General features: G+C 39.3%; 1 protein-coding gene across 5 annotated transcripts in view; it reads left to right on the top strand.

Annotated features, from left to right (window-relative positions):
• The window catches only part of BRD4 (bromodomain containing 4), a 92,867-nt gene that overhangs the window by 42,357 nt on the left and 23,118 nt on the right, over positions 1-27,392 (top strand). For 2 of the 5 annotated variants that reach the window (XM_063120457.1, XM_063120458.1), the window contains exons 3-12: positions 1,380-1,698; positions 3,107-3,244; positions 8,039-8,174; positions 9,181-9,461; positions 11,597-11,959; positions 16,715-16,843; positions 17,412-17,634; positions 18,724-18,913; positions 22,664-22,965; positions 23,931-24,041. In XM_063120457.1, coding sequence (XP_062976527.1) covers positions 1,414-1,698; positions 3,107-3,244; positions 8,039-8,174; positions 9,181-9,461; positions 11,597-11,959; positions 16,715-16,843; positions 17,412-17,634; positions 18,724-18,913; positions 22,664-22,965; positions 23,931-24,041 — 2,158 coding nt within the window. In that variant the 5' untranslated portion in view covers positions 1,380-1,413. Of the gene's footprint in view, positions 1-1,379; positions 1,699-3,106; positions 3,245-8,038; positions 8,175-9,180; positions 9,462-11,596; positions 11,960-16,714; positions 16,844-17,411; positions 17,635-18,713; positions 18,914-22,663; positions 22,966-23,930; positions 24,042-27,392 lie in introns of all 5 variants that reach the window. The other 3 variants (XM_063120460.1, XM_063120459.1, XM_063120461.1) reach the window with 3 other exon arrangements.

A 27,392-nucleotide genomic window follows, 5' to 3' on the forward strand; every position in this document is an offset into this window, starting at 1 on the left:
GGAACAGGGGTAGGCAACCTGGCGACTTCCCGATCAACCCCAGCCATTGGTTAGGGATTATGAAAGTTGTAGTCGAAAATGTCTGCAGGGCACCAGGTTGCCTACTTCTGTAATGTAGAGGCTCATTTGAATGGCTGCAGTCTCCTCTCACTTCCCTTCTTATGACTATAACTAAATGCAGACTCCATGGCTTGAACATCAGCACTCCTAACCCCACTCTTCTTTCTTTTGCTTTGTTTACCATATTGCCTGATGGAGGATTTCTGGAAAACTCAAAAGCTTGCACAGTATTTTATGACCTATGAAAGTATTACAGTGATAAGGATTTTTGAATTTTATTTTTGAATTTCTTTCATGCGTATACTCCATTTATTGATTTCCTCCATCCAGACCTTCGGGTATTCACACACTCAAAGCATTCACATACACACAGTATCATTCATCAGTTCTTTTAGGATTCTCCCTGAGCAAAAGGAGTGTCTCAGGAAAAACGCCTTCCTCTCTTCCACATGCCAGATGCTGCCTGCCAAACCCAAGAGATACCTGGTTTGATTGGGCAGAGCCCCTGAGGGGAATCGCAACAAACCTTGAGTGTCTGTATCTCTTAATGAATGTCATTAAGAGCCATCAAGAACACCTGTACATGGCTGAGTTCGCACGACAAGACAACGCTTACACAGTGTGGGTTGTTGTCCAAACAACCCATGGTGAGCCTGAGACGTGGTTTTTCTACCAGCCCCAGCAGATATATAGATATAGATATGCAAAGATTATTTACTGGTAAAACCAAGTATAAAGGCTTCAGTGGGTGGGAGGGCTTTGCTGAGAGACCAGATCCGTTTTGCTCCTCATCTCCCTGAACTGTTTACATTCCAGCTTGTCAATAAGAATCAAATTTTTAAGTTTTTAAAGATTTGGTGCCTCTGTGTGTGTGTGTGTGTGTGATATTGTTCCCCTCCTCATTCTGTTTTCTTTTCATGTCATGTCATATATTTTAGATTGTAAGCCTGTGGGCAGGTGCTGCCATGTTTTTATAATTTTGTGTAAGCTGCTCTCAGAGCCTTTTTGGCTGAAAAGTGTGGTGAAACTACACTCGTAATAGAAAAATAAATAATAGAAAAAGTATTTAGTAAAGATTGGAGAAGGAAAAAGCTAGATTAGACTGGAGACTCCACATCTACTTTGCGTCCTTATGATATTCAACTGTGAATCATTTGGCTAGCTTAGGCTTTTGGAAAGCAAGGGGGTAAACTAAGCTACATGCTGTTTATATGGGCACATCTTTTACTCTAGGCAATTTAAAGCATGCAGTGTTCTCCTTTCTGTTCTGTACACAGATGGTTAACCATATCTTTAATATTGTTTCTTTTCCTTTGCAGAGTGCCTGGTGGAGAATGCAATGGGATCAATAGCATGTCTGCAGAGAGTGGCCCTGGGACAAGACTGAGAAATTTACCAGTAATGGGGGATGGACTAGAAGCTACACAAATGTCTACAACACAGGCCCAGGCCCAACCCCAACAAGGCAGTACAGCAGCCCTTAACCCACCTCCACCAGAGACCTCAAATCCCAGCAAACCCAAGCGCATGACCAACCAACTACAATATCTGCTCAAAGTGGTGCTCAAGACGTTATGGAAACACCAGTTTTCATGGCCTTTCCAGGAGCCTGTGGATGCTGTCAAACTAAACCTCCCTGTAAGTAGAGCCTGAAGAGAAGAAAAGTAAAGCAACATATTTAATCATTAGTGGTGTGAGAGAGCTAGGTGGGATGGTTATGGAGGATTGGAGGGCCTGATGACCCAACCAAAAATTGAAAATAATGTGTGATTTCTGATTTGGGAATCAACAGGAGAAGAGTAGAAATACTGCTTTGTTAGGCCTGAGTAGAATTATAGTGGATGAAGTCAACATAGAGTATAGATTTCCTTCAGAGGGTTCTCAAGGGACTAGGAGTAGGAATAGAGAAAGCATGGCAGTCATCCAAGGTTCTGAAGTACTGGACAGTATGGAAAGAGAGGACAGCAAATGTATCCACATTAAAGTGAGAGATGTAATGAAGGTACATAGTATATAGTTAGTGTGGTAAGGGAGGAGAATGAAGAATGGGAAAGGGGCAGTATATGTTATGTTCAATGGACTGGATTTCACAGTTGTTTGTTAGAGCTGGGAGGTGGAGTGGAGAAGCTATTTGAAATGTCCATCCATATGTCCACTCTTCATTACCAGTCCCTGACTTTTCTCCCAGCCATGTCTGTCTGTTGTAGATCACAAACCTCTTGGGTAGGAGCTGTACTGTGTCAGTATTACAAAGACTCTGTGATCTGAGTCTTGGGGTCACTACAAAGGTTGGGTTATTCATTTGTTTTATAAGTAAGCATTCTAACCTAGAAGTATCTTATTTTTGGTCTTGGCAAGAAAGGAAGCTTTGAATCTTCCTCACTTAAAAATTATGGTACAGTGGCAGTCGGCTAGCCCAAGGAGAAGATTTCCTTTTTAAACTAGAGGCTAGTGCAATAAGCAGCAGTAAGAACATTTGTAGCCTGCTGTTGTTGAAGACTGCCAGCAGGAAAGATAATTGACCAGCTAATTTAACTGTTTGTCTAGGAGGAAAGCTATTGGAAGGTATTATGGCCTGAAGCTGGAATATTTCCTAAAATTAAAAATATTCTTGCTATTAAAGATTTACTTGGTGCAGATTCCACATTTTGTTAGAGCAGAGCCATTTGATGTACAAAATACTGGTTTCTCATCCATGAAGTAACTAATATTCTTTAAATTTGTGCTCTGAAATTTGACCTGCCTCTGTCTCCCTATTTTTGCCTGCAGAATTAAAACGCAACAGAGTGACTGTGTAGTTTGGCATGTAGTTACTAAGCATCAAGTATTGGATTATTTTGCTCTTCAATGGTTTTATTTGAATGCTTTCAGGTCTAAGATTATTTATCTTTCAAACATTGCTACAAAAATATGTTGACGTTTTAGTGACTAGAGCTAGGACAGATAAAAATTCTATTCTTTACGTTTTGCCATCTGAAAAAGGTTTTAAGAAGTAGGCCTAATGAAGTCTTCAGTTGCCATACTTAATCAATCTCCTTTCCTACAGGATTATTATAAAATTATTAAAACTCCTATGGACATGGGAACAATAAAAAAACGCTTGGAGAATAACTACTACTGGAATGCTCAAGAATGTATCCAGGACTTCAATACAATGTTTACAAATTGTTACATCTACAATAAGGTATGTTGACTTCATAGATTTGGGTTTGCAAATGATGTATTCCTAAACTGTTGCTAAATTCAAGTTTGAATTTACCGTATCGGGTCACCGTTTTCATGTTTTTTTGTTTAATTAAAATTTTGATTGATTTATTTATTTATTTAATTACATTTATATACCGCCCCACAGCCGAAGCTCTCTGGGCGGTTTACAACATTTGATAAGAAATGATAAGCATTTCTTTTGAAACTTAGACTTTAGGAAGGATGCGACAAACTTGTCAACACTATTTTATTAAAAGTATTTCAGTGGCTACTGTCTTTTGTACTTAAAATGTGTGGCTTATTTTTAGAATCGAAAAACAAGTGACTCAGTTACAATAGCACCTATTTTACTCTGTGCTTACCCAGTGTTTAGGAGAACAAGTCTCCTTCGGGGGCTGCCTGTCATGTAACAAAATATAGAAATTTAAAAATGCTCTTGCATAAAAGCCAAACATACATACATAACATATATATATATAAATAAATATAATATAGCGCAACAGATAAATACAATAAATGCATTCACATCTACAAATTCTATTATAAAAAAAACATAAAACCGTCCTCTAACATTAGAAATACCAAATCACCAAATAGTTTTTACCTGCACGATCTATATCAACTTCAAGAAATGACCATTAAGCCAGCGCTGGTAAATTCCCCAGTTGTTTTTATATATCACTCCTACACGTGCATATAATCAACATCATGTAGGCATGCTGGTTGGGGAATGCTGGGAGCTGGAGGAAATTTTTCGGGCTAAACATGCATAGGATTGCACCCTTAATTTCCTTTCTTAAGAGCACTTTTTTCATTTTCTTGAGAAAAATCATACAATTTCTGATCTGAAATTTTGGGCAGTGGAAAGAATGCATTGTGAAAATGAAGGAAAAAATGCCATTAAGAAAAGAAATTAAGTGCATTTTGGAATTGTTTATCCAAAAATCTCCAGAAGGGTTGAATGAGAAGTTACAACTCCTTCCTTTGTTGTTGAGTTTTTTCTTTCCTGTGTGATTTGACTTTTGAGAAGAGCTCTGGATGTTGATTATATGCACCTGTGGGCGGGAGATATAAAGACGGTTTAATGGTCATTTGTTGAAGTTGAGATTGATAGAGCAGGTAAAAACCGTTTGGTGGTTTGGCATGTTTAATGTTGGAGGGTGGTTTTTATCTTTTTGTTAATTGAAAGTTCTTCTTATTTGACTCTGTAGATACAAATTTATTTATTTGCATTTTGTCTGTGGTGTTGTACTATATGCCAATTGGCTTTTATGCAAGAGTGTTTTTAAATTTCTATATCTTGTTACTTTGCAGGCGGCTCCTGAAGAAGGAGATTTGTGACTCAGACACTTGCTTTTATTTTTTGGGTTGGAATGCCTCCTTGTTGTTTTGGTTAGAAATAAAATTCAGGAATAACAGTTCTGCTTGGCAAATGCCTTAAGTAAACCTTTACATGTTAATGCATCACATTGGTGAAAATTAGAAAACATTTGTTCTGCAATGTGAGTTCACTGTATTGATAGTTTCTGAAAAAGAAAGTGGTAATGCATGTCTTAGAGATGATTGTAGAAAGAAAGTTTCAACAAGTGCTGTAGTGATTCCTGAGTGGCCTTTGTTCTTGCATTATAGCAGTGTTCAAAAAGAAACGTTCTTGAGGCAACATTGCATTGGGAGGCTATAAACCGGGGTGGGCATACTATGGTCAGGGGTAATGGGAGTTGGAGTCCAACAACATCCGGAGGTTTACAGGTTGCCAACCCCTGCTATAAACTAATGATATGGGATATATAACTGAGAAGAGAAAATGTAGAGGTAAAAGGGTGTTTGGCATAAGAATGTACATGTAGGGGACATTCTCAAATCATGCTAAGTCACCCTGAGAAGAAGCCACGATGGGTGGTTTTTTTTTATCCCGACAGACTTCGGCACTTCCCTTCCTTGAAGACCTTTTATTTTTAAAGACTGCTTTTATTTCCTTTTTGTGATCTGTTGTGGGAGGGTCTAGAGATGTAAAATTTCCGGAAATTTTGAAGCCATGGGGGGGGAAATGTTTTTTTCCCCAGGTTTTTCGGGGGGGAAATAGAAATTTTCAGAAAAATTGAAATAATGCAATATTAACACTTTTTACAGATTGAAAAACACTTTGTTACTTTAGGAACATAAAATGTAATTATGTCCAAGATGGTTTGGCATAAAATTATTACATTTGGTATATTAAAAGTACAGTGTATTCAAACAATTATTACATATTGAATTTATTTTTCATTAAAAAAAAAAGGTAACAAATGGAGCTACAAGCTCCTGAACTGTTAGGAACACCTAAACTGTAAGGAACCTCTTTGGTTTGGCCAGTTTATGAGGAGCAGGCAAAAAACAATTCAAAAACAAAATAACAACAACAACAACAACAAACAGAAGAAACCATCAACATTAGTAACAATGAAAATTATTTATGTCTCTGCTAGTCCCCCACAGTGTCAAGCAGACATAAAGCACCCTTTCCCATAAAAAGAACTGGGAAAAAGTCAGGGAGACCAAAATTCAATGGATATGCATGAAATTTAATCAGACTCGTTTTCTGAGCTATCGCTATCAGTTTTAGTCTCTGTTTCAATGGCAGTGCCCCCTAGGTAAAAACTATTTGGTGATTTGGTATTTCTAATGTTAGAGGACGGTTTTATGTTTTTTTTATAATAGAATTTGTAGATGTGAATGCATTTGAGAGTTGTAGTCTTAGTTTGCAACCTAGGACTTGCTTGTCCTTGGTGCACAGAAATTGTAATAATCTGATACTGTACATAGTTTTTAGAAATCATTTGGACAATTAAATATCTGAACACCTTGTCTTAAACATTTTATTCATCATGCTAAAATAAAACATCCCATAATGCATTTTTTCTTCATTATTATTTCTCAAGTTTTCCAATTTTTCAGAAACCCCCCCAAAAAGGCTTCGGGAAAAAAATGGGGGGGGGGGAGGGAAATGGTTTCTCTCTCCCCCACCCCGCCAGACCTTCACATCTGTAGGAGGGTCAGCCACCTACTGCAGTGGACCAATTGCAGAAAGGGTGTTTCCTTTCCTAGCGAACACCTTTTAAAGGCTGCTCCGCAAATCTCATGGCAAAGCAGTAAAAATAAGGAGAAAATCATGCAAATCTCATGGAAGGGCTATAAAATGGAGCGGGAAATTGCCGTCTTCCCTTGCCCCCATATGTGCTGCAGGCACAACCACAATTTGCATAATGACCCACAAGGCAGTGTGGGTTGCCGTGTCATCCAAACCCGGCTCAGTGCACAGCACGGGTGGTTTCTTACCAATGCCACAACCCCTACTACAAGCCATGGATTTGAAATGTATCAGTAAAAGATATATTAGATCAATAATTTTAATAAGGAATGGAAGGAATTACTGTGCTGGGAATCTTACAGGGAGGACTTTAAAAGCATTTTCAATCATGGTTACATTATTTGTGGACAGTTTACATCTCTAGCCTTCCTATAAAAGTGTTCTTATTACATAGTTTTAGAAACCAATTTGGGGGGCATAAAGGCAGAGTAACAACATATAAAAACATCTTAAATTCTAAAAAGAATCATAATCCAAGGCTGTTGAACTTTCAGTAAAAAAACAAACTCTGTCCTTGGGAAAAACGTGTTTGCCCCCTGCCCATTTTTTTCTGGGTTTTTTCTCTAGAATCGTGCAAATCTATCTTTAAATATTTTTAACTTTTGGGGAGATTTCTGCACATTCACTAAAGCACAGTAACAGAAAAATTCCCTGCTAAATATGTGGAAACCTCTCTGAATTTTTTTCTTTTTGAAAAAACTGTTAAAGATGTGCAAATTTCCCCAAAACAGATTTTCTTTTACAAAATAATGCATTCGCACTCATTAGTGAAATAGGTTGCTGAGATTGTGCCACAAAGGCTCATGGGAGTGAGCAGGAGTACTAATGGGAAAGCAAGTCACAGCAAGCTTCAAAGCGCTTGATCGTCTTGTCATGAATAGAATCCTATAATCCTAGAATAGTAGAGTTGGAAGGGTTTCTAAGGCCATCTAATCCAACCCCCTGCTCCGTGCAGGAATCCACCTTAAAGCATATCGGACAGATGGCTATCCAGCTGCCTCTTGAATGCCTCTGGTGTGGGAGAGCCCACAACCTCCCTAGGTAATTGGTTCCATTGTTTTACTGCTCTAAAAATCAGGAACTTTTCCTCATGTCCATGGATTAGTGAAGGAACATCCAACCCATTGTAGCTTATTTTTAGGGTGGCTTATAATGATGTGTGAACCAGCCTATAGTGAGTAGGTAGGAGGTTATATGCTACCTAGTTCCCCTCTGTGGGTAATAAGTGAAATGTTTCTGTACTTCAGTCAAGTATTGACCAACTTTGATTCGGAGAAAGTAAAGTAGAATCCAAAAGTGACTACATTGGGCTGTACAGCATAGGATAGGATGCAATGAAAAGCAACCCAAGGCCTCAGGCTTCTGAAGGAACCATAGCTTCCATTTACAAATGCATAGTGATATATATGCTAAAAGCTCAGAATGGTTTCTAAGGTCACATGGACAGACATCTGAAGTAAGTGATAAATGCACCATTATCACCATAGTCTCCAACACATTTGTGATATTCCAAATGCAGATGGCAAATTAACTGCCATTTGTCCAACTATATTTTTAACAGTGACACACAGAACCAGAAAAGTTGTATGCTCACACTGATATCGCTAAATAATCACTAACTTCTTTAATTTCTTATTTGTTCAGCAAGGGGATGATATTGTTTTAATGGCAGAAGCGCTAGAAAAACTTTTTCTACAGAAAATTTCTGAAATGACCCAGGAAGAAACTGAAATCGTTATAGTCCCGATAAAAGGAAGAGGACGTGGTAGGAAAGAAGCAGGTACTGATACTTGATCTACTGTTTGTGTTCCCAAGTTTTTACTTTATTTTGAACTTAAAAAAAAAAACTTGCTGACATTATTTGTATGTATGTGTAGGGAAAGCAAATATATATTTGAAAAGATACTGGTTTGCACAGCGACAGCCCACCATATCTTCATTTACCTGCGAGGGCTGTTGGGTTATGCCAGGTGTTCGTGGGTACCACTTTTTCATGGCTTGTTGTGTTGTGCAAACCCAAGCAGCAGGGGTTGTTTGAGGGTTAGACAATCCTCAAATAACCCTAAAACAAAGACTAACACTCAAACAACCCCTGGATTTGCATGATATGACAAGCCGCAGCAGGCCGGGCACCTATAGGTGCCCAGTGCAACGTGATAGCCCTGTGGGTAACTCATGGTGGGCTGTTGTGTCATACAACCAGGTCAGTGTATGTGTGCAGTGTACATAAGTATCCCTGTCTTGGAGGGAGAAATACCGTGTTAAAGCTAAAGGGCAAATTTTGCTCCTACTCCATTGACGTTCCCAAGTATAATGCTTTACTTTTTGACTACAGTTCCCATCATCCCCAAACAGCATGCCGATTGAGTGCGGGAATGATGGCAGTTGTAGTCCAAAATACCTGTGGTCCATATTCAGGAAGTCTGAACGAATGTATGTCTCCAGAAACCTAAAGTCCTACATTCACTACGATTTGAATAGATGGGAGGTGGCTATAATTGTAAAGATAATACATTTGGAGAAAGAAGAGAAAAAACCATTTTGTTTTCAAATAAGTGATTTGCATTTATTAGTTATTGGAATAAACTGTGGGCTCTTTCAGTACTGGATAGTTGTTGAGAAAGGATGTTTCTGTAATTATATATACGTATATGGTTAATCAGAGAAGGAAAATGTATACATTTTAGGTTGTTTAACACTTGGGTTATATAAGGTTACCAGGAAAGTCTATTTTTGCATACTTAGAGGCTTTATGTGCAGAATGTGACACTGTCCCTTTCTGACAGTTACATCCAAGGCAGGCGCATCAGCGGTACAGAATGCAACTCAAGCATCATCCCCACCACAGACGCAAGCTCCACAGCCGAATCCTCAGCCCGTGCAAACAACTCACTCCTTTCCTTCTATGACCCCTGACCTTATTGTCCAGACGCCAGTAATGACAGTGGTGCCTCCCCAACCTCCTGCACCACCGCCTCCCCCTCCGCCTCCTCCCCCTCCCCCTTCTGCCCCGCAACCCATTCAGACACACCCACCAATTATCCCAACAGCTGCGCAGCCCATGAAGGTGAGTAAACTAGAAACGGTTTTGTTTCACGATGGCAGGTGTCAATTCCAAATAAACTGGGGGATATAACTTGCCCCAAATCAGACAACACTATAACCGGGCATTGGCTCATGGCGTATCCCTCCTAGCAGTTCTCTCACTTCATTCTTGCACAATTCTGACTGCTGTACTTTAAAATAAATTTGCCTGTGATCTTCTCATGGACAGTTAGGGGACAGAGTCAAGCTAGGCTTGCACAAGACCCCAACAGCAATCTCAGAAGGGACCTCTTTGGGGTGGGAGAGGCTTTAACTGCCCCACACACGAGTGATCCCATCTCAGCAGGCAGGGAGGAGAGGTACAAAGGGTGTGTTTGCAGCCCAACACTACATATAGTCCACAGAGACAAAAGGGTTTCCCAACCCTGTTCTAGAAAAAATGTCAACAAGAGGAAGCTCACAAGCAAACATGGCACTGAATCCTTCTTACTTCTCTTGTGAAAATGGCAGTGGCCCTTGGAGGCAAATAGACATCTTGTTCTGTAGTTGAGAGTTGGACAGTATTTATTGTCCTCAGTGTACAGGAATGGTCATGTTCTGATAAATTTACATAGTCTTACATAAGAGTCTTCATATTACATCATTTTTAGAAATGATTTTGAGGGAATAAAGACTAGATAGCAATATAATAATACCTTGTCCTAAACATGGTATTCATCTTTCTAAAAGAAAATATTTCCTAATCCAATTCCTTTCAGAAAAGCATCCCCCAAAAAGTCCCTACAGAAAACAACAAGAAAAAACGTTCCCCATAGTTTCCCCAGGTTTTTTGGGGTGTGGGTGTGTTCACATCTCTATGTCACACAGGTCATTTTAAGCATATACGTGCTAATAAAGGAAGCTGAATTTGGCTGAGGATTGTTGCCACATGTATGTTTTTAAAATGGTTTGTTTTTTGTAAACTGTGAAGAAACCCTGAGCTACTGAAAATAGTGGGTGCATTTTCCTTGTCTGCTGTTCTCCTAGAACATCTGTTTAAAAAGCCTTTCAGAGAAATGTGTAATAGCGAATTTCTACTGTACAAGAAAGTCAGATTTTGCCATCGTTCAAGCCCTATGAACTAGATAGAAAGTGTACTCGCTTGTACATGGAAAACAGGTTTTATGTTATATGGAAGAGAAAAGCAGCAGAGAAAAAAGCAAGGATGGTGTAAGGATTGATAAAATAACTAAAGCAAGGGTGGTGTAAGGATTGATGGCTAAATGTTGACATGCTTGAAGCTAAAGATTAACATAGGTTTTCTATCTGTACTTTATTTTTAAATTGTTAAAAGTAGTTGCAGGGAGTTGTGCTCTTCAAAGCAGTGGAGTTATCTATCTATCTATCTATCTATCTATCTATCTATCTATCTATCTAGATATTTATATTTCAAAGCTTACACCATCCCAAAACAGCTCAGAATATATAAAAACAGTATAACATCAAATCATGGGTTCAGCTCTGGGTTGTTTAGCCCCTAAACAACCCATTGGTAAAGGCTCGAATGTCATGTTCAGAAACCTATGTAAGAGCTGATTGTTGGTTGCGAGTAAAAGCGGAAGAAAACCCAACCTCTTCTTTCCTCGAGTGGGAAATTTCCTTTGGATCTTTGTTTTCTCCGCCAATAAAAGGCCCCCTTCTATTCACGGAGGAGCAGTTCTGGATCCAGCCCATGATGATGATTAAGTAGTTATGTAGTGCTTTAATGTGTACAAACTGTTTCTCACACACTATTCGCATGCAGATAAGGTAAGCAGTATATATCAATAGATTAAATAAATACACAAATAATCTCAGTAATCCTTACCACTGCTTAGTAAGGAAATAGGGTGAGGCAAGATTTGAACCAGAGACTTCATGGCACACAGCTTCACAGTTTGCTCCTACACTGCACTGTACCAGTTTTTAAGATTATTATTTAATTGATATTTGGTCAAAATTTTGGTAAATTATCTTAAAATAGATACTTGGCCTTAATATAGTGAAGGGTACATGAAGTCCTTGTGATTGTATTTTCCCCTTCTTGTGTGAACTGTTTGCTTAGTTATGAGAATTCCACAGTACAATGTGCCAATGAAAGAGCAGACGTCTACAAAGAGTGACTGTTTGCTTTTGCAGACAAAAAAGGGTGTGAAGAGGAAAGCAGACACTACAACTCCAACGACAATTGACCCCGTTCATGAATCGTCATCGCTGCCCCCTGAACCCAAGCCCGCCAAGGCAGGTCCACGAAGAGAAAGCCGACCTGTGAAGCCTCCGAAGAAGGATGTTCCGGACTCTCAGCAGCATGTAGTAGAGAAGAGTAGCAGTAGCAAAGCGTCAGAACAATTAAAGTATTGTAGTGGCATCATAAAGGAGATGTTTGCAAAGAAGCACGCTGCGTATGCGTGGCCCTTCTACAAGCCTGTGGATGTGGAAGCACTTGGGCTTCATGATTATCGTGATATCATTAAGCATCCTATGGATCTGAGCACAATTAAAGTAAGTACAGTTTTTTGTTGTATTATGTTGTCTTGCATGCAAGCATATATCAAAAAATGTGGTTCTCAGGGAGGCATAGCTGTGTGTGTGTGCATACATTGTTTACAATAATTTTATGTGTATTTTCAGTTAGTTGGCCAACAGTATAGCTAGCACGGGGTTTTGCAGAAGTACACTGGAGCAGTTTTTTTGTAAAAATAAATAAATGGATAATGGAGTTCTACAAAACCTTGCCTGAAAATTATTAGCTCACATCCTCCCCTTTAGAATGTGATAGAATATTGTTTGCTTATAGCAGGGGTGGGGAACTGTTTTGGGATGGATTGGGCAGATCACCCAGCCCTCCATGAGCTGAATGACACCAGGGATCGGAGTTGGGGAGTGCCTGTGCCCAGTGAAGCAACCCCAGCCAAGGTGACGGCGGCCAGGGCCCAGCTCCACCGAGCACAGGCTTTCCTAGGTGCCGGCTGGGGGAACACCCCTTCAGCCTGCCCTTTGGTCAGGGTGTCTGCTTACCTCATGCCTCCCCCTTAGCTTGTTGCTTAGGGTGCCCGTATGAAAAGGAGGACAGGGCTCCTGTATCTTTAACAGTTGTACTGGAAACGGAATTTCAGCAGGTGTCATTATATGCATGCAGCACCTGGTGAAATTCCCTCTTCAACTAGAGTGACCAGATACAAAATAAGGCAGGGCTCCTGCAGCTTTAACCGTTGTGATGAAGAGGGAATTCCACTTCCTGCTAGCCTTTATCGTGTAGGGTGAAAGCAATGGATCCTGTCTGGGGCCCTGTAGATTTACTGGATGGGCCAGCCTGGCAGACCAAATTAGCCTACTGACTGGAGGTTCCCCATCCCTGGTTTATAGTGTGCCTTGTGCATGGAAATGCTGCATTAATTGGCCACATTTTATTTTGATTTGGATGTTCCACTTTCGTAGGTGAATACACCAAGCTGTCCTATATCTAATTATATTTGATTTGATTTCTACCAGGAAGGGGGGAAACGGTGATTGGATGTGAAAATTCTTATGCATATTGGGTCAGAGAGAAAAAAATATTGCTGTTGGATACACAAATTTTACACAAGCTTGGGGATTTGTATACCAAGACTCCAGAAAGTTGCAGTGAAACTGATAAGCTTCCCCCCCTCAATGTTTACAACAAGTTCATACTATCAGTTTCACTGTAGAAATAAAATTGTCAGAGGACTAAAATTTGCATCTTAACTGTGGAGGGGTTTCTCAGATTTGCAGCGTTTGCAAATAATGTACTATTAGAACTGAATTTTCCATGATCAGTAGCTGGATATTGAAACAATTCCTCAGACAGCTGAGGGGTACGGGATGCACATGCACACAGACATTGTTTGGAAACTGCTGACCATTCATGGTTACCTGACATCAAGAGGTGGAACATCAGAAAACTAATTTGAAATAAACAGGTTTTGGACATCCCCACTTAGGCAGAAAATGAGAAGGCAACCCTCTTTCCAGAGTAGGGGAAAAAACAACTGGCCCCAAATCAAAGAAAGATTATTCGGAGGTTTAGCCTAATAATGCAGCAGCACTAGGTGCCTTATCATAAAGCTACTTCGGGGAAAGACCTACATTCCTTAACAATGACTTTTTCTGTTGGCATATTCATAATGCTTATCTGCAGGAAGGAATTTCGAAGCAATTTACAATTGTTCTACAGAGGCTTGTTTGTTTTAAAGGTACACAAAGAGGGGAGAGAAGTCTCAGGATGCTATAGAAAAGTTTATTATACAAAAGCCCAAAGTTTCAGCCTCTTGGTTTTTATAATGCTTATCTGCAGGAAGGAATTTCCAAGCAATTTACATTTGTTCTATAGAGGGTTGTTTGTTTTAAAGAGACGTAAAGAGAGAAGTCTCAGGACTTGTTTCAGCCTCTTGGTTTTTAGGCCTTCTACAGGGGTTTGTTATAACTTCTTCAGAAATTATTAACAACAAATTGATAGTGACTAGGCCTAAAAAACATCTCCGAGGCCTATGTGTGGCCCAGAGACATTAAGGGGAAAAGGAGATGGGTCCAACTTAGAGGCCCTCACTTTGCTTTCATGCAATCCCAATTGCCAGTAAGAATGGTTTATTATTATTATTATTATTATTGTTGTTGTTGTTGTTGTTGTTGTTATTGCAGCATAAAAACTAAGGAAGGATAGGGACTCTTGTCAGGCGCCCAAAACTATATCTAAGGGTGTACTGGGCACCATGTTACCTATGCCTGCTCTGTTGCGCTTTTGGTAATAACTAATCATCAGTACATAATAATAGTTCTTTTGCTATGCAGGCTGAAATGCAGATATTTCAAGAGCTCTGTCAGGAGTTGGGGGTATTCCTGCCCCTTCCTTCCCCCTTGACCTCAGGTCTTTCTGTCTTCTATGTTCTGGAGGCCACAGGGCTGATGGTGCAGGTTTGTTTATACTAGTTACCAAGAAGCTCTGGCTGAAGCAAGCAGTCAAATAAATGTGATGATAATACAAAGCAGAAAACAATTTCTTGCCACATCAGTGTAGCAGTATAACATTCAATAATGATTAACACTGATGTGGCAGGAAATTGTTTTCTGATTTGTATTACTATCATCACATTGAATACATTTAATTGAGTATAATAGAGTTGTGTACAAATTTGAATAACAATTATTTTACTGGTTTAGCTTTATTCCTATGGTGGTTGCCTCTTGGGGTTCTTTTTGTTCATGAAGCAAGCAGTCATCGTCCCCTTCCTAGAGGCCTTGACACACTTCTCTATCAGGGCCTAGTGGGGTCAGAGACAAAGGGTGTGGTGCAAGGCAAGGAGAACAAGCATCGGACTTTGTTGGCCATCCTTACTTTCGTAACATGAACACAGGAAGCAACTTTTCTGGCCGTTGTTCTTCTATCAGGGTCAGCTCAGGGCTGTGGACTTCCTAGTCAGTCATTTTATCTATGACTAACACGTTGTTGTGGGGGAGTGGGAAAGGAGGATGAACTGCAGGGAAGCTGACATTTTAGTCTGTGCAAGCCAGGCTAGTTGTCATGATTCTCTTTTTAAAATGAATTATTAAAACAAACGTGCTTGCGCTGTTGATGTGGAGAGGGGGAATGAGTGAACTGAATCTGTTAATAAATTGGATTTAGAAAATGTCTTATAGAAGGCAGGATGAATGAATGATTCCTATATTCATTAAAGCTGCTTGCAAAGGAAAGAAAAAGGCTGAATTGCTGCTGTTATGAAATTAGTTTTGTTTGTACAAATAAGCCATGACTGCTTGTTGGGGAGCAGTGTGGTCAGGTATGCATTATTCCTGAAGGTCTCTCCTGATTGATAGGACTATCCATTACTTAGAGGAAGTGTCTGCCCTAGTTTCCACAAGATGACATGTTTTACCTGTGGCTGCATTTTCATTGATCTTCCCATATAGTTAATACTATAGTAAAGTACTTAACAGTAAAGTACCCCTGTAGGACAGGAAATATGAGGCCTTTTCCTTCTGCTTATACCCACCTGATTCCTGCTGTAGCTGCCCATCCTTGCTGCTGGGAAGTGGTAGCCTTCCCGCTTTTTTTTTCTTTAATTTTTTTTTTGAATATTTTTATTATTGAAACAACAAACACAAATCAAAATCACTTAATACAAGATATTATCATACCTTACTATCATATATTCAATATTAACCTATTAAACATAATATAATAAACATAACAGTGCTCCCCCCACCTCGGGATCTCATTCTTGTTTCCAAAAACTCATAGTTTCATCTGTTGGTGGAACCCCCCTTCCTTTAGAAAATACAAACTCCAGGAACTTTTTCCATATACTCTCAAAATCATTCGTTTTTACTATGCCTCTTTGCATTTTTATATTACATGTCAATTTATCGTTTATAGCAATGTCCCACACTTCTTTATACCATTCTTCAATGCATTCTTCAATGCCTTCCCGCTTTTGCATTAAACATACAGCTATGCCTGTTCTTACCTCCTATGCGAATTCTGGGATTAATCACCATAGTTGTTTGTCTAAGCTGCTGAAAGATTCTCTCCACTTCTTCCCTGTGGTAGTGAGGTAACTTGGTCCAGACTAATGCCTTCCCCAACAGACAAGAATGATCTGATCAGAGCCCCCACAACACAGAACTTTGGTGCTGCCCAGGGCAAGAAACAAAGAAGGGTATTTCCCCCTGCCCCCAGGATGTCAGATATCAGGAATACTATTGTGTTCTGAATTTGTAGATTCCTGGGCTAGATCTACACTAGTGCTCTTTAGCAGTATTGAAATGCACCAATAACTGTTGGGGCACATTAGACATTCCATATACTGCTTTTCTAGCGTTATTCCCTGCATTTATTCCGTATTCACTGAAATACCGCAGTAGATGCCATTGTGTGTGCTGCAAGGTATAAATGCACAAGAGGGATATGGCGCCACCAAGATGGGATCATATCAATATGACATGAGGTGTAGATCTGGCCCTGGACAGGTCAAGCAGGGTTTACTGTAGGGTGTACAGTGATAGTGGACATGCCCAACAATAAATTACTTCCTACATCATATTAAATAATTGTGAACTGGGTAGTTTACTGCAAATGCCTCTGAAGCACGGCCATTTCCTGCAGTGCTTTTTACAGTAGCTACCATACACCCCTACCCATAGATTACAATGTGGTTACACTCCGAATAGTAGTGTAATTGTTCTGTGTTACTTTCTTGTCATGATTTCAATATTAATGGCAGAATTATTTTACAATTCTAGTCCAAACTGGAGAACCGGGATTATCGAGATGCTCAGGAATTTGCAGCTGATGTCCGATTGATGTTTTCCAATTGTTACAAGTATAACCCTCCTGATCATGAAGTGGTTGCTATGGCACGGAAACTGCAGGTAAATAAAAAATTATTTTTTTAAAAAAATCTGCTTTACATTCATACTTTTTTCAAGTTCAGAAACTAATTTTGAAAACAAATTATTAATTGGAAGATTAAACTAACTTAAAAGTTTTAATACATCTGGGGTTTATGGGTCCATTTCTCGAGATAAGATTTTTATTTTTAAAAGATATGTTTTTATAGGCTTTCAGGCCTGGTTTCGAACAAAGCTTGCCCTCGTTGACAACCTGCTTGGGGAGAGCCTGGGGAAATGTTACCTTGTTGTTTGTCCTGGACCATGGTATCCTTCTGGAGTTTGGAATTGTGGGTGCCACAGGTGGCTGTGCTTCTTTCAGGGTGGGTAGAGGTGGTGGTAGGTTTCTGAAGTGAGGGCCGCAGGTTGTGGGCTCTCCCACACTAGAGGCATTCAAGAGGCAGCTGGACAACCATCTGTCAGGTATACTTTAAGGTGGATTCTTGCATTGAGCGGGGGGTTGGACTTGATGGCCTTATGGCTCCCTTCCAACTCAACTACTCTATGATTCTATGACTATTACATATATTGATTATTGTATTTTCCCCAGGATGTGTTTGAGATGCGCTTTGCTAAAATGCCAGATGAACCTGAAGAGCCTGTGATTCCAGCTTCCTCGCCAGTAGTGGTGCAGCCCCCACCCAAAGTGCCCCCACCTTCATCCAGTGACAGCAGCAGTGACAGCTCCTCTGATAGTGACAGTTCATCAGATGATTCTGAAGAAGAGCGAGCTCAGCGGCTAGCAGAGCTCCAGGAACAGGTAAAACGTTTATGTATCCTGCTTTTGGGAATCTGACTCCGTATCCTCTTTTGCCCAGTTATCTGCTTAAATCCAGCTTTCGGGTTTAGGGTTAGGTTCTGTTCAGCTCCCTGTATACCAGCCACATGTATAGTCTGGGACTTGTAGCCCACATTCCAGTTTTTATACAACTTGGATGAGGAGAAGCTCACAGGTCCATAGCAATTCTATGCTGCTTTTAGGGGCGAACATGTGTGCTTTACTGTCAGATGATCTGAGCTTCTCATCCCAGCTCTCATAATTTTACTTGGAGAGTTGGGTAGGGCTTATTTTCACACACGCTCCTCTTACATACGTTATTGAAACAGCTAAGCCAAGATCAGGTGTTTCCAAACACCTGCCTAGCAGGAAAAGGCCTTTAGACAGCAGCATCCAACCTTCACCCCCCCCATGCCTTTCCTGCTCTGGAAAGGCCGGAAAGGCCAGCAGGGGGTGGTGGGATGCCAGTTTGGTCCTGTGTGGCTAAGGTGCTCAGGGCAACTTGGCCATGCAGCTGCCAGAAAACAGCCCCCAGCCATTCGCACACCTTTGGAGAAGTTGTGCAGCTGCAAGGATGATCCCTGCCCACCTCTGCAGCTGGGAGAGGAAAGGAGGGAGGAGGGCTGGTTGCTCACCAGAAGGCTGCTCCATACTCACCATGTGAGTGGGATTGTTGATGCCTGGGTGTCTCACTCTTTGCACTATCCATATTGTGCTAGGGTGAGGGGAGATGAACTCCTGACTCAGAATCAAGCATGCACTAGGCACTACTGGAATAGTTTGTGCTCCCTCCTTTTTGTTTGCTGATTGGATAGGAATGGGTAAGAAGAAGGGCCCTGATCTACCATGCCGGTCTGGGCTCCCCTTATCACCTAGAGAATGAAGGAAATTTATAGTATCATCCCTTCCTCCTCAGTAGGCAGTACTGCTGATGAAGAATGGGTGAGCTTGTGAGCAGTGTGTCCTCAGACACACTCTTTGGAAAAAGCAGGAGGCCGGGAGAGAGTTAAAATAAAGAATGCAGGAAAAAGAAATCAGAACAAAATTATATTGATCTGTGTGTCTGCTCCTTAGCTTAAAGCAGTGCATGAGCAGTTGGCTGCCTTGTCCCAGCCACAACAGAACAAACCAAAGAAAAAAGAGAAAGACAAGAAAGAAAAGAAAAAGGAGAAGCACAAAAAGAAGGAAGAAGTAGAAGAGAATAAGAAAAATAAAACCAAGGATCCGCCACCTAAGAAGCTCAAAAAGAATAACGGCAGCAGCAGTAACGCAAGGTCAGCCTTATGTGTGCATGCGTCAGTCTTATGTGTGCATGCGTAGTTTTTATTTAATGTTGGATTGAGGACCAAGAGCATTGTCAGAAGTATGGCAGAACCTCCATTACTTCAGAAACCTCTAGTTGAATTGACATTGTTTTCAACCACATCGTGTTGTGATAGTTTAACTTGAATGAAAGAGGGCTACCGTTTGTTTGAATGTATAGTTCTATAATTGTGGAACTTCTAGGCTTTTGGAATAACTATTTTCAATGGCAGAAAGCCTTAATATCAATTAAATCACTTTCAGCAACAAACAATGATGCTAATGTTTTGTCTAAGAATCTTTAGATCCTTGAATAGACTGCTATGTTGGGCAGTTGTAATTATGATTTGTATCCCACATTTTTGTGTCACTTTTTTGCACAGATACATTTTCTTATGAATATACATAAAGCAGAAAACCTCCCAAGAGAATTGCATAGATATATGTTTTACAGTGAAGTTGTAAATGCCTCTACACCAGCTTGTGGAATTTTTCCAAGTATGTGTGTTCAGATTGAAAAAGGCACTGCTGGAATATATAAAATATAATAGTACCAGGAATAAAAGAAAGTTAGTTTATTTTGAATAAAATTGTTAGTTTTTTTTTAAAGATTAATTTATTGTGTTGCAGAAAACTATGACAAAGGAGCAAATGGAATTATATAATCATGGTACAAATTCTGTCTCTTGAGTAGTTCTTTGTGGTTTCCATGCAGTCCCAGATATGGGGTTCTGTGCTATGCAGAACCAACTCCAGGAACATTCTAGAGCTCTTGCCAAGGAATTGATATTTGCGCCTCTCCCTTCAAGATGATTTCGCCTTTCTTTTCTTTTCTTTACCATCTGCATCTGCTTCAAGGGATGGGGCGAGGGCCTTCTTGCTCAGTTCTTTTCCAATGTCTACAACAGCAGCAGCTCAATTAGCTCATTCTGTGGTGGTTCTCTTCCTACATTGAGCCTTAGCACTTGCTCTTCTTTAGACTAGAAGTCTTCTCTTGTTCTGTTTTATTCTTAGTGTAATTGGCGTCACTCCCTTTTTAAAATGGGGTGTTTTTTCCAGCATTCTCACTCTCTCGCGCGCATGTGTGTGTTTATGTGTATTGTTTGTAGCAGACATACTTGGAGAGGGAAGGTCCCTGATATTAAGGAGCAATGTTGAATTTGTCTTTATGAAGAGCACAAGTAGGAATCGTATCTGCACTGCTTGAAATGTACAAAGCAGGCACATGGCTGTAACTCCTCAAGGCTTCAAACATCATTATGGAAGAAAAACTGACAGCCACTATGTCCGAGTGGCCAAAGAAGCTTCATATAAAGCTCTCTGATTCATGTCCAGTCCTCTATCAATGACCTTTGTTAGATACTCTGCCTTACCACTAACCCCAGTGCAACATACTTCTGAGGGGCTAGGTTTTAAAACAGCTTTTGAAGCCATCTCCTAAGCAGGCTGAAGACTGACAACACATTTCTGTCCCATTTGTAACTGCTGATGCTCTCCAAGAACTGAAAAAGAAGAAATATATCAAGCAGGACATCCCCTGAGATCCTTATGGTAATGGTTCAGGCTCTCTAACCTTTCTAACCAATCGGTTCAAAGCCAGCTCATCCTGAACACCCTGCCTACCTCTGGTTATGGTGAACCCATACCACTAATAACGGAACTAATGTTGCACTTCCGAAAAACACCATCTCCAGGATGTCGCATTGCCTCAGATATCCAAGTGGATGGATGCCTTTTTCTCAGCACTGCAAGCTCCTTCCTTTTTGTCTCTGTTCCATGTGACTGACAATGGCTGCTTTCACTTTCTCAGTCCATACATTTATTTATTTATTTATTTATTACATTTATATGCCGCCCCACAGCCGAAGCTCTCTGGGCGATTTACAACAGTTAAAAGCAGTAAACATTATACAAAATTTAAAAATAACATCAGAAACATATAGACAACAATATAAAAACAACACTCTGGAGCCATTCAAATCTTTACCTGTAACTGATGTTTTTTAAAATATCTTCTGTTTGGTCATACAACATTTTGATAGTATTTTTTGTATATTTATTTATATACTTTTGTATTGTTTTTTTCTTATGCGCCACCTTGAGGCGACTCTACTTTAAAGGCAGCCAATTTTTTAAAAAATAAAATAGATCATAAAGTTGTCCTCCTGACTGCTGATATAAAGTTACATATTTCTAGTATTAATACCTTATGGGGCTGTGACAAGTAGCTGAGCGGGACGATGCTTACCCCATATGGTGAATGGGCCCTGCAATAATGCTGAACTTAAAATCAGCCAGAAATTATAAAAGGAAATAGTCTAGTTTATTGTGCTTCCTCAGCAACAAGCTAAATGACCACTTACCAACAGTAAATACTAGCAGTAGCAGTGACAGTAGCAGTAGCAGCCAAGCAAAAACAAGTTTCCTCTATGCCTCCCTTCTGCTATAGGGCTTTACTCTTTCATAGGGTTTAGGAGCCTTGCCTTCCCAGCTGCTGCTTCCAGCGAAAAAGTAGGGCCGCACCACTTCCTTAACCACATAACCTTGACTGAGCAGCGCTCTTACTCTTTAACAAGCTCTTCTTTCTGTTAAGTACTAGCAGTGGCTCTACGCCCTACTATACTCCACCCCTGTATTTTAAAAATTAATCTTGAGAAAAGAAAGGAAATTCCTTGGCTAGAACTTTAGAATACTACTGAAGATGGATCAATCAGTTCAAAACCTATTTGTATGACTGCCTGGATGATTATTTAAGAAACAATCATTTCTAAATAAGCAGCTTGTTTTTCTCCTTAGTAGGAGAGGATTTTTCTAGTTTAGGGAATGCAATACTGCACTCAAAAAACATTGAACGTAAGAACTCCTTCAGTGAACATGTACTTACTAGCTGTCATAGAACCGATGTCTCTAAATCTGGCTCAAATAGGTTTCTCATTGGTTATATCTGTACACATGGCTATTTGACAGTAGTGTATCAGCATATTGGCCTTAATACATAGAGTTAACAGAGTCAATTACACTTGGGAAGCAGAGTTATTTATTTATTATATTAATTTTGGGTTTTGCTTTCTGACACCCATCCCACAAGTTGCTTTTTAAACTTCCCTGAGTTTGAGTGGTTTGTGAATGCAGTATGGCACAGGGAAGCTGGTGTTTAGAAACTGCAGAAACATACTGCTGTCCATGTATGCTCTTTGTCTGGTAAGTAAGTAATTGGATTCTGGTTGCTAGCTTCCTTACTCTGAGTAAAATTCATGCTGAAAGTACTGTAGTTCCTTTAACCGTGTGTTCTCTTTTACATGGATAGCAGATCATTCTCTTCTTTATTCTTTTTGCCCTTTTAGCTATATTGTTGAGTTACTGAAACAATAGTATTTAAAACTTATATCGCACTTTTGAGTGTTCAGCGAATTTCACATATATTATTTCTGTAATCCTTACTGCAGCTCTGTAAAATAGTCCAGTCGTATTCTTCCCAAATTGCAGATGAGGGTGTGAAATGGTGCCTTGTCTAAGGCCATCTAGTATGTTTATGACTGAGGTACAATTTAAACTCTAGACTTGCTGACTCATGGCTCAGATTATTAGACATTAGTTTATACCAGATCTCAGAAAGCAGTAGACAGTACTAACAAAACTTTAACTGTAATTAACAACACTTCTGTTATATTGCCTGTAGCATTTTGCTTCTTATAATAATGCATTCTACTTGTTCTTTAAAGTAGTAAGAAGGAGCCTGTGACTGTGAAGAACACGAAACCACCTCCTGCTTATGAGTCTGAGGAGGAGGAGAAATGTAAGCCAATGTCTTATGAAGAAAAAAGACAATTGAGCCTGGACATTAACAAACTCCCTGGTGAGAAACTAGGCCGGGTTGTCCATATCATCCAGTCAAGAGAACCCTCACTCAAAAACTCCAATCCTGATGAGATTGAAATTGACTTTGAGACATTAAAGGCATCCACGTTGCGGGAGCTGGAGAGATATGTAACGTCTTGTTTACGAAAAAAGAGGAAACCTCAAGGTACCTTTCAAGCTCTGAACAGTTGCTTCACATTCCAGCGATGTTTATTTAATCAGTTACCATTGTGTAGAGATGGGGAACCTGTTAGTATTCAGGTACTGTAAATTCATGCAAGGAAACAGAGTACCTCCTTATGGAGTTGCAGCCTTCCAGCAAATGATGGATTAGATTAATACCAAAGGAGCAAATGTGTTAGATGTTATCACTGGACTTCATCTCAACGGCCTTTGATATAGGCCATTGATCGTAGTGTCCCTCTGCTTAAGACAACATTACAAATATTTTCTTCAAACAACTATACAAACACATCAAATTTCTGTTTTATTTGAGTACTTATATCTTACAACTTATTTTAACTGTTTTGTGAATCATATGTATTTTCTATTTATTGTGAAACTGTTCATCACAGGCAGACACAGCCTTTTTACACGAGAGAGTTCCTAAGATAATGTACTATGGTATCTTACAAAACAATTAACAAAGGCTCTATTACATTTTTTCTTTTTGAAGCATTCAAGTTTTTTGTGTTAGTAATAATTTACTACTTCTTCATAAATGTTAATTAAGGAAGAATAACTTTCTAAAAAAATGCAGCAGCAAATGTCAAGATTTCAAAGTAGTTGTCACCAACAGGATAAAGCACCTAGATTCCAAAGCTTTATTGGTATACCTATTCAATCCCTTTAATTCTGCATTATTTCTTAAAGGATTATATTATAGGGCAAACCCTCTTTTACATGCCTTTAGTTGAAGCTTGTGGGGAAAGAGCAGGGTGGCACTTTCCCACCATTCTTCTGAAAGTAGTGTTTCACTTAACCCAACTAAAGCATATCAGTATGCAGAAATATTCCATATGGGGAAAAATAGTAGATTGGAGTGTTTATTGAGAGAACTACAAAGCACAAGAATGAGTTCTGGATTATATTCTTATCCAATGACAATATTGTGCTATTATCTTGTTGCAGCAGAGAAAGTGGATGTAATTGCTGGTTCCTCTAAAATGAAGGGGTTCTCCTCCTCAGAGTCTGAGAGCACCAGTGAGTCCAGCTCCTCCGACAGTGAAGATTCAGAAACAGGTTAGATGCAGATTATTTAAAGACTCAATCCTATACCTGTTTCCTGTATAAATAAATATGTTTTTAGTACTGGCTTGGTCTTTTTAATTTTTTTTTTGTATTTGTAATTAAAATAGTACACATGGTCTCTGTATGTAGAGCTTGCCAAGTTTGAATCCAACAATATAATGAGAATGTTGCATCTAATTGTTGAAATATTCTGTATAGTACATTGAAATATACTGTAAATTGGTGGAGTCATTTTATAATTTGTGCCAAGATTTCATCTGTCTGGTGGTCTAGATTTGCAGTTTAGGGGGAAAGGTTTTTTCTAAACTAGTTTCTCATCTCGCTAAGAGTAAAAGACACCTTTATTAGAGAACAAAGCCAATTTGCCAGAAAACAGAAAGAAAGAGAGAGAGAAAGAGTGTTAGAAAAATTACATTCTTGAAAGGAAAGATTGAACTCAGGGCAGAAATGTTGTGGAACATTGTTCTGTTATTTTAAATTCACATTTCCAGAATTTTGTGGGGAGCAGGTGGGCATTAACTTTGGAATCATTTACAGGTTTCATAAAATTCAAAAGGCAAATGCAGTGTGTTTTTCTAAAATAGCATTGCAGCATACATTTGCATTTTTCAGATTGAAAGTGCCTTTATTTGATACTCCCCATGTGATCCAAAAGTAGTTTTATAGTTTGTGGTACACTTATGGTACATTCACTGGCAACAATAAATATTTTAAAATAAATAAATATGGCAGAATACAATTCTGTACTTTCTGATGTGCTATGTAATTGTAATTCTGACAGAGATATGAAGCATCTAACATTTTACAAGAATAAGAAGGAGCTCAGACTTGGGCCAAATTTTAATGTTTTATTCATGAAATCAATATTTTAGAGTGGTCTTGTATTTTATTATCTTGGGAGTAGTCTTTTTTTTTAATGAATTGTATCTGGTGATTTCGTGAGAAGAAAATTGCTTGGGCAACTCCCCCCATATCTCCTGAAAGCACTCCTCAGAGGGCTTGTGGGACCCTCCTGAACACAATGGGCTGTGTTGCACAGAACTGCAGTATGAGGGGCAGGGGGGGCATCAAAATTGGATGGAGGGCTTTTGCATCCACCCATGTTTCTTCCACCAGTTTCTTCCACTCTCACTCTAAAGTGTAGTGGTTTTCAACTGGTGGGTTGTGACCCAAAAGTGGGTCACAAGATCTGTCCAGATGGGTCATGACAGTGCTATTGCTGCCATGTTGGGAAATTGTGAAAGTGGGTCCCATGTTACATGCTGGGAGTCCGAGGTGGGTCTCGGGTCTGGACCAGCTGAAGACCAGTGCTCTAAAGGATACTTTCCTGCATCACAAAATGGAACTTTATGTAACATTCCTAGTACCTATGTAGCAATGTGAAAAGGCTTCTGAGATTGTTTAGATCTGGAAAGGGGAAAAAAGATTAAGAATGTATGGACATTTTTTTAAAAAAAAAATCCTCAGGTTGACTTTCTAGGATTTTAAAAGCATGGGGTTGTCTAGGGTGGCAGGGATTTGGCAAGGCACTCTTCAAATGCTGCTTTTAGATTTTAAATTATTTCCAGATTTATCTGATCTTCCATGCTCACTTTTATTTATTTTTTATTTTATTTCTTGCTCCATTTCTCAGGCTACCATGCATTTCAATAGCAAGTTTCTTTAAAATCGCAATAATAAGACTAGGTTCTCTGTGGCACAAGTATAAAAACTATGTGCCACCTGTTTATATGTGACCCAAGTATTTTAATTATCAGCATAGCTTTGATAAATATATTTCTGTTGCTATTTAAGCATACATTTTAAAAGTTTTGAATACTGTTCCTCAGATTAATAGGACATTGATAGTAGAGAATGGTCTCTTACTGCTTAGCAGTCCTGAGACAAAGATCCCTGAGTGGTAGAAGAGGTGATTGTTCTTCTACCACTCAGTGGTAGAAGAAACATTGCTGCGAATGTTTCTAAGGGAAACTGTGATGCATAGTTGGTATTGTCCTTGGTTCCCATGTAATTTTTACCTGTACAATCCTATGTATGTCTATTCAGAAATAAGTCCCATTGAACTTAAGGCATTACCCGGGTTACTTTTTACCTTGAATTTACTCCCAGTTAAGTACAGGATTGCAACTTAATTTTTTTTAAAAAAACTCAGAGACACTTTGGTAACAGTTTGAGGTTCTCTGAGGCAACTATCAGAAAGAAACATTTCAGGGGGGAAATGTCTGTATATGCAAATACTACATTTATTCTGGCCAAAATGTATATAAACCTCTAAGGGCACAATCATATGCACGAAAAAAAGTCCTACAACTCCCAGCATGTTGACTGGGGAATCTTGGGAGTTGTAGAACTTCTTTGATTGCACCTTTAAGAGGTTTTATTAAGTGGGGATATAACTATGGTAGATTAATGAACAATAAAATGGGCAGTAAAAAGAGAACCTTATTTATATTGGCAACTAAATTATGGAGCTTCTGCCTTAAAGATGGCCTGCCTTACTGTGTGTGTTGGGTGGGGGGCTTCTTCTTAAAACCGCTTTAGTGTATTCTGTATTTTTTACTTACAACATGACTTACAAAAAGGTTATTGTGAAAGTGGGGCATGTTTTTATTTACCGTATTTACACCCCACTTTCACTAGGCAGAGTGTGTCACTTAACAGAGCTAAGTTTGAAATAAAACCAATCTAAGTGCTGCCTGTGATATGAACAAAGATGTGTCTAGTGGCTTTTTGTATTCTAGCATATTTTAACTATGACTTAAAAGAGATAACAGCAGTTCTGAACATGGCCAATTTTTTTTAGCTTATAAAACTGTAATAGTTGGATAATCCTTTCACATTAAAATATTGTAGCCAATGGCCAAATATTTCAGAAATAGCATCTGATTTTGGGGTGTGTGGGATGTCCATTTTAGGGGTTTTAGTTTAATTTTCTGATGCATTGTTTGTATGCAGATGTTCTTTGTGCATATCTGGTCATACGAGGTGGCATATTGAAAATAATTATTTGTCTGTTGCCACCCTTGCCAACAGAGCACTTTGCATCTAGGAACAGAAAGGCATTTAAATTGTCAGTGAAACCACACCTACTTCCCTCTCAAAACTGAGAGTATATCTTGCATATATTCTTAGATATCTTGGCTTCTGACTTTGGATTATTTTCTACAGGTAGAAGGTTAAATAATAAAGAACAGACCATATAGACAGCAGCATGTAACTAGAGCTTTGCTTTTCTGAATTCAGCACACCTGAAGAAGCAGCCTATACTGTGCAATTTTAAAATTGCCCTCTCTCTCTCTCTTTGGTTATTAATTGCTGTGTGGAAATCATTCCCATATGTGC

This window comes from Elgaria multicarinata, chromosome 3 (genome assembly GCF_023053635.1).
Source record: "Elgaria multicarinata webbii isolate HBS135686 ecotype San Diego chromosome 3, rElgMul1.1.pri, whole genome shotgun sequence".
Taxonomy (NCBI): domain Eukaryota; kingdom Metazoa; phylum Chordata; class Lepidosauria; order Squamata; family Anguidae; genus Elgaria; species Elgaria multicarinata.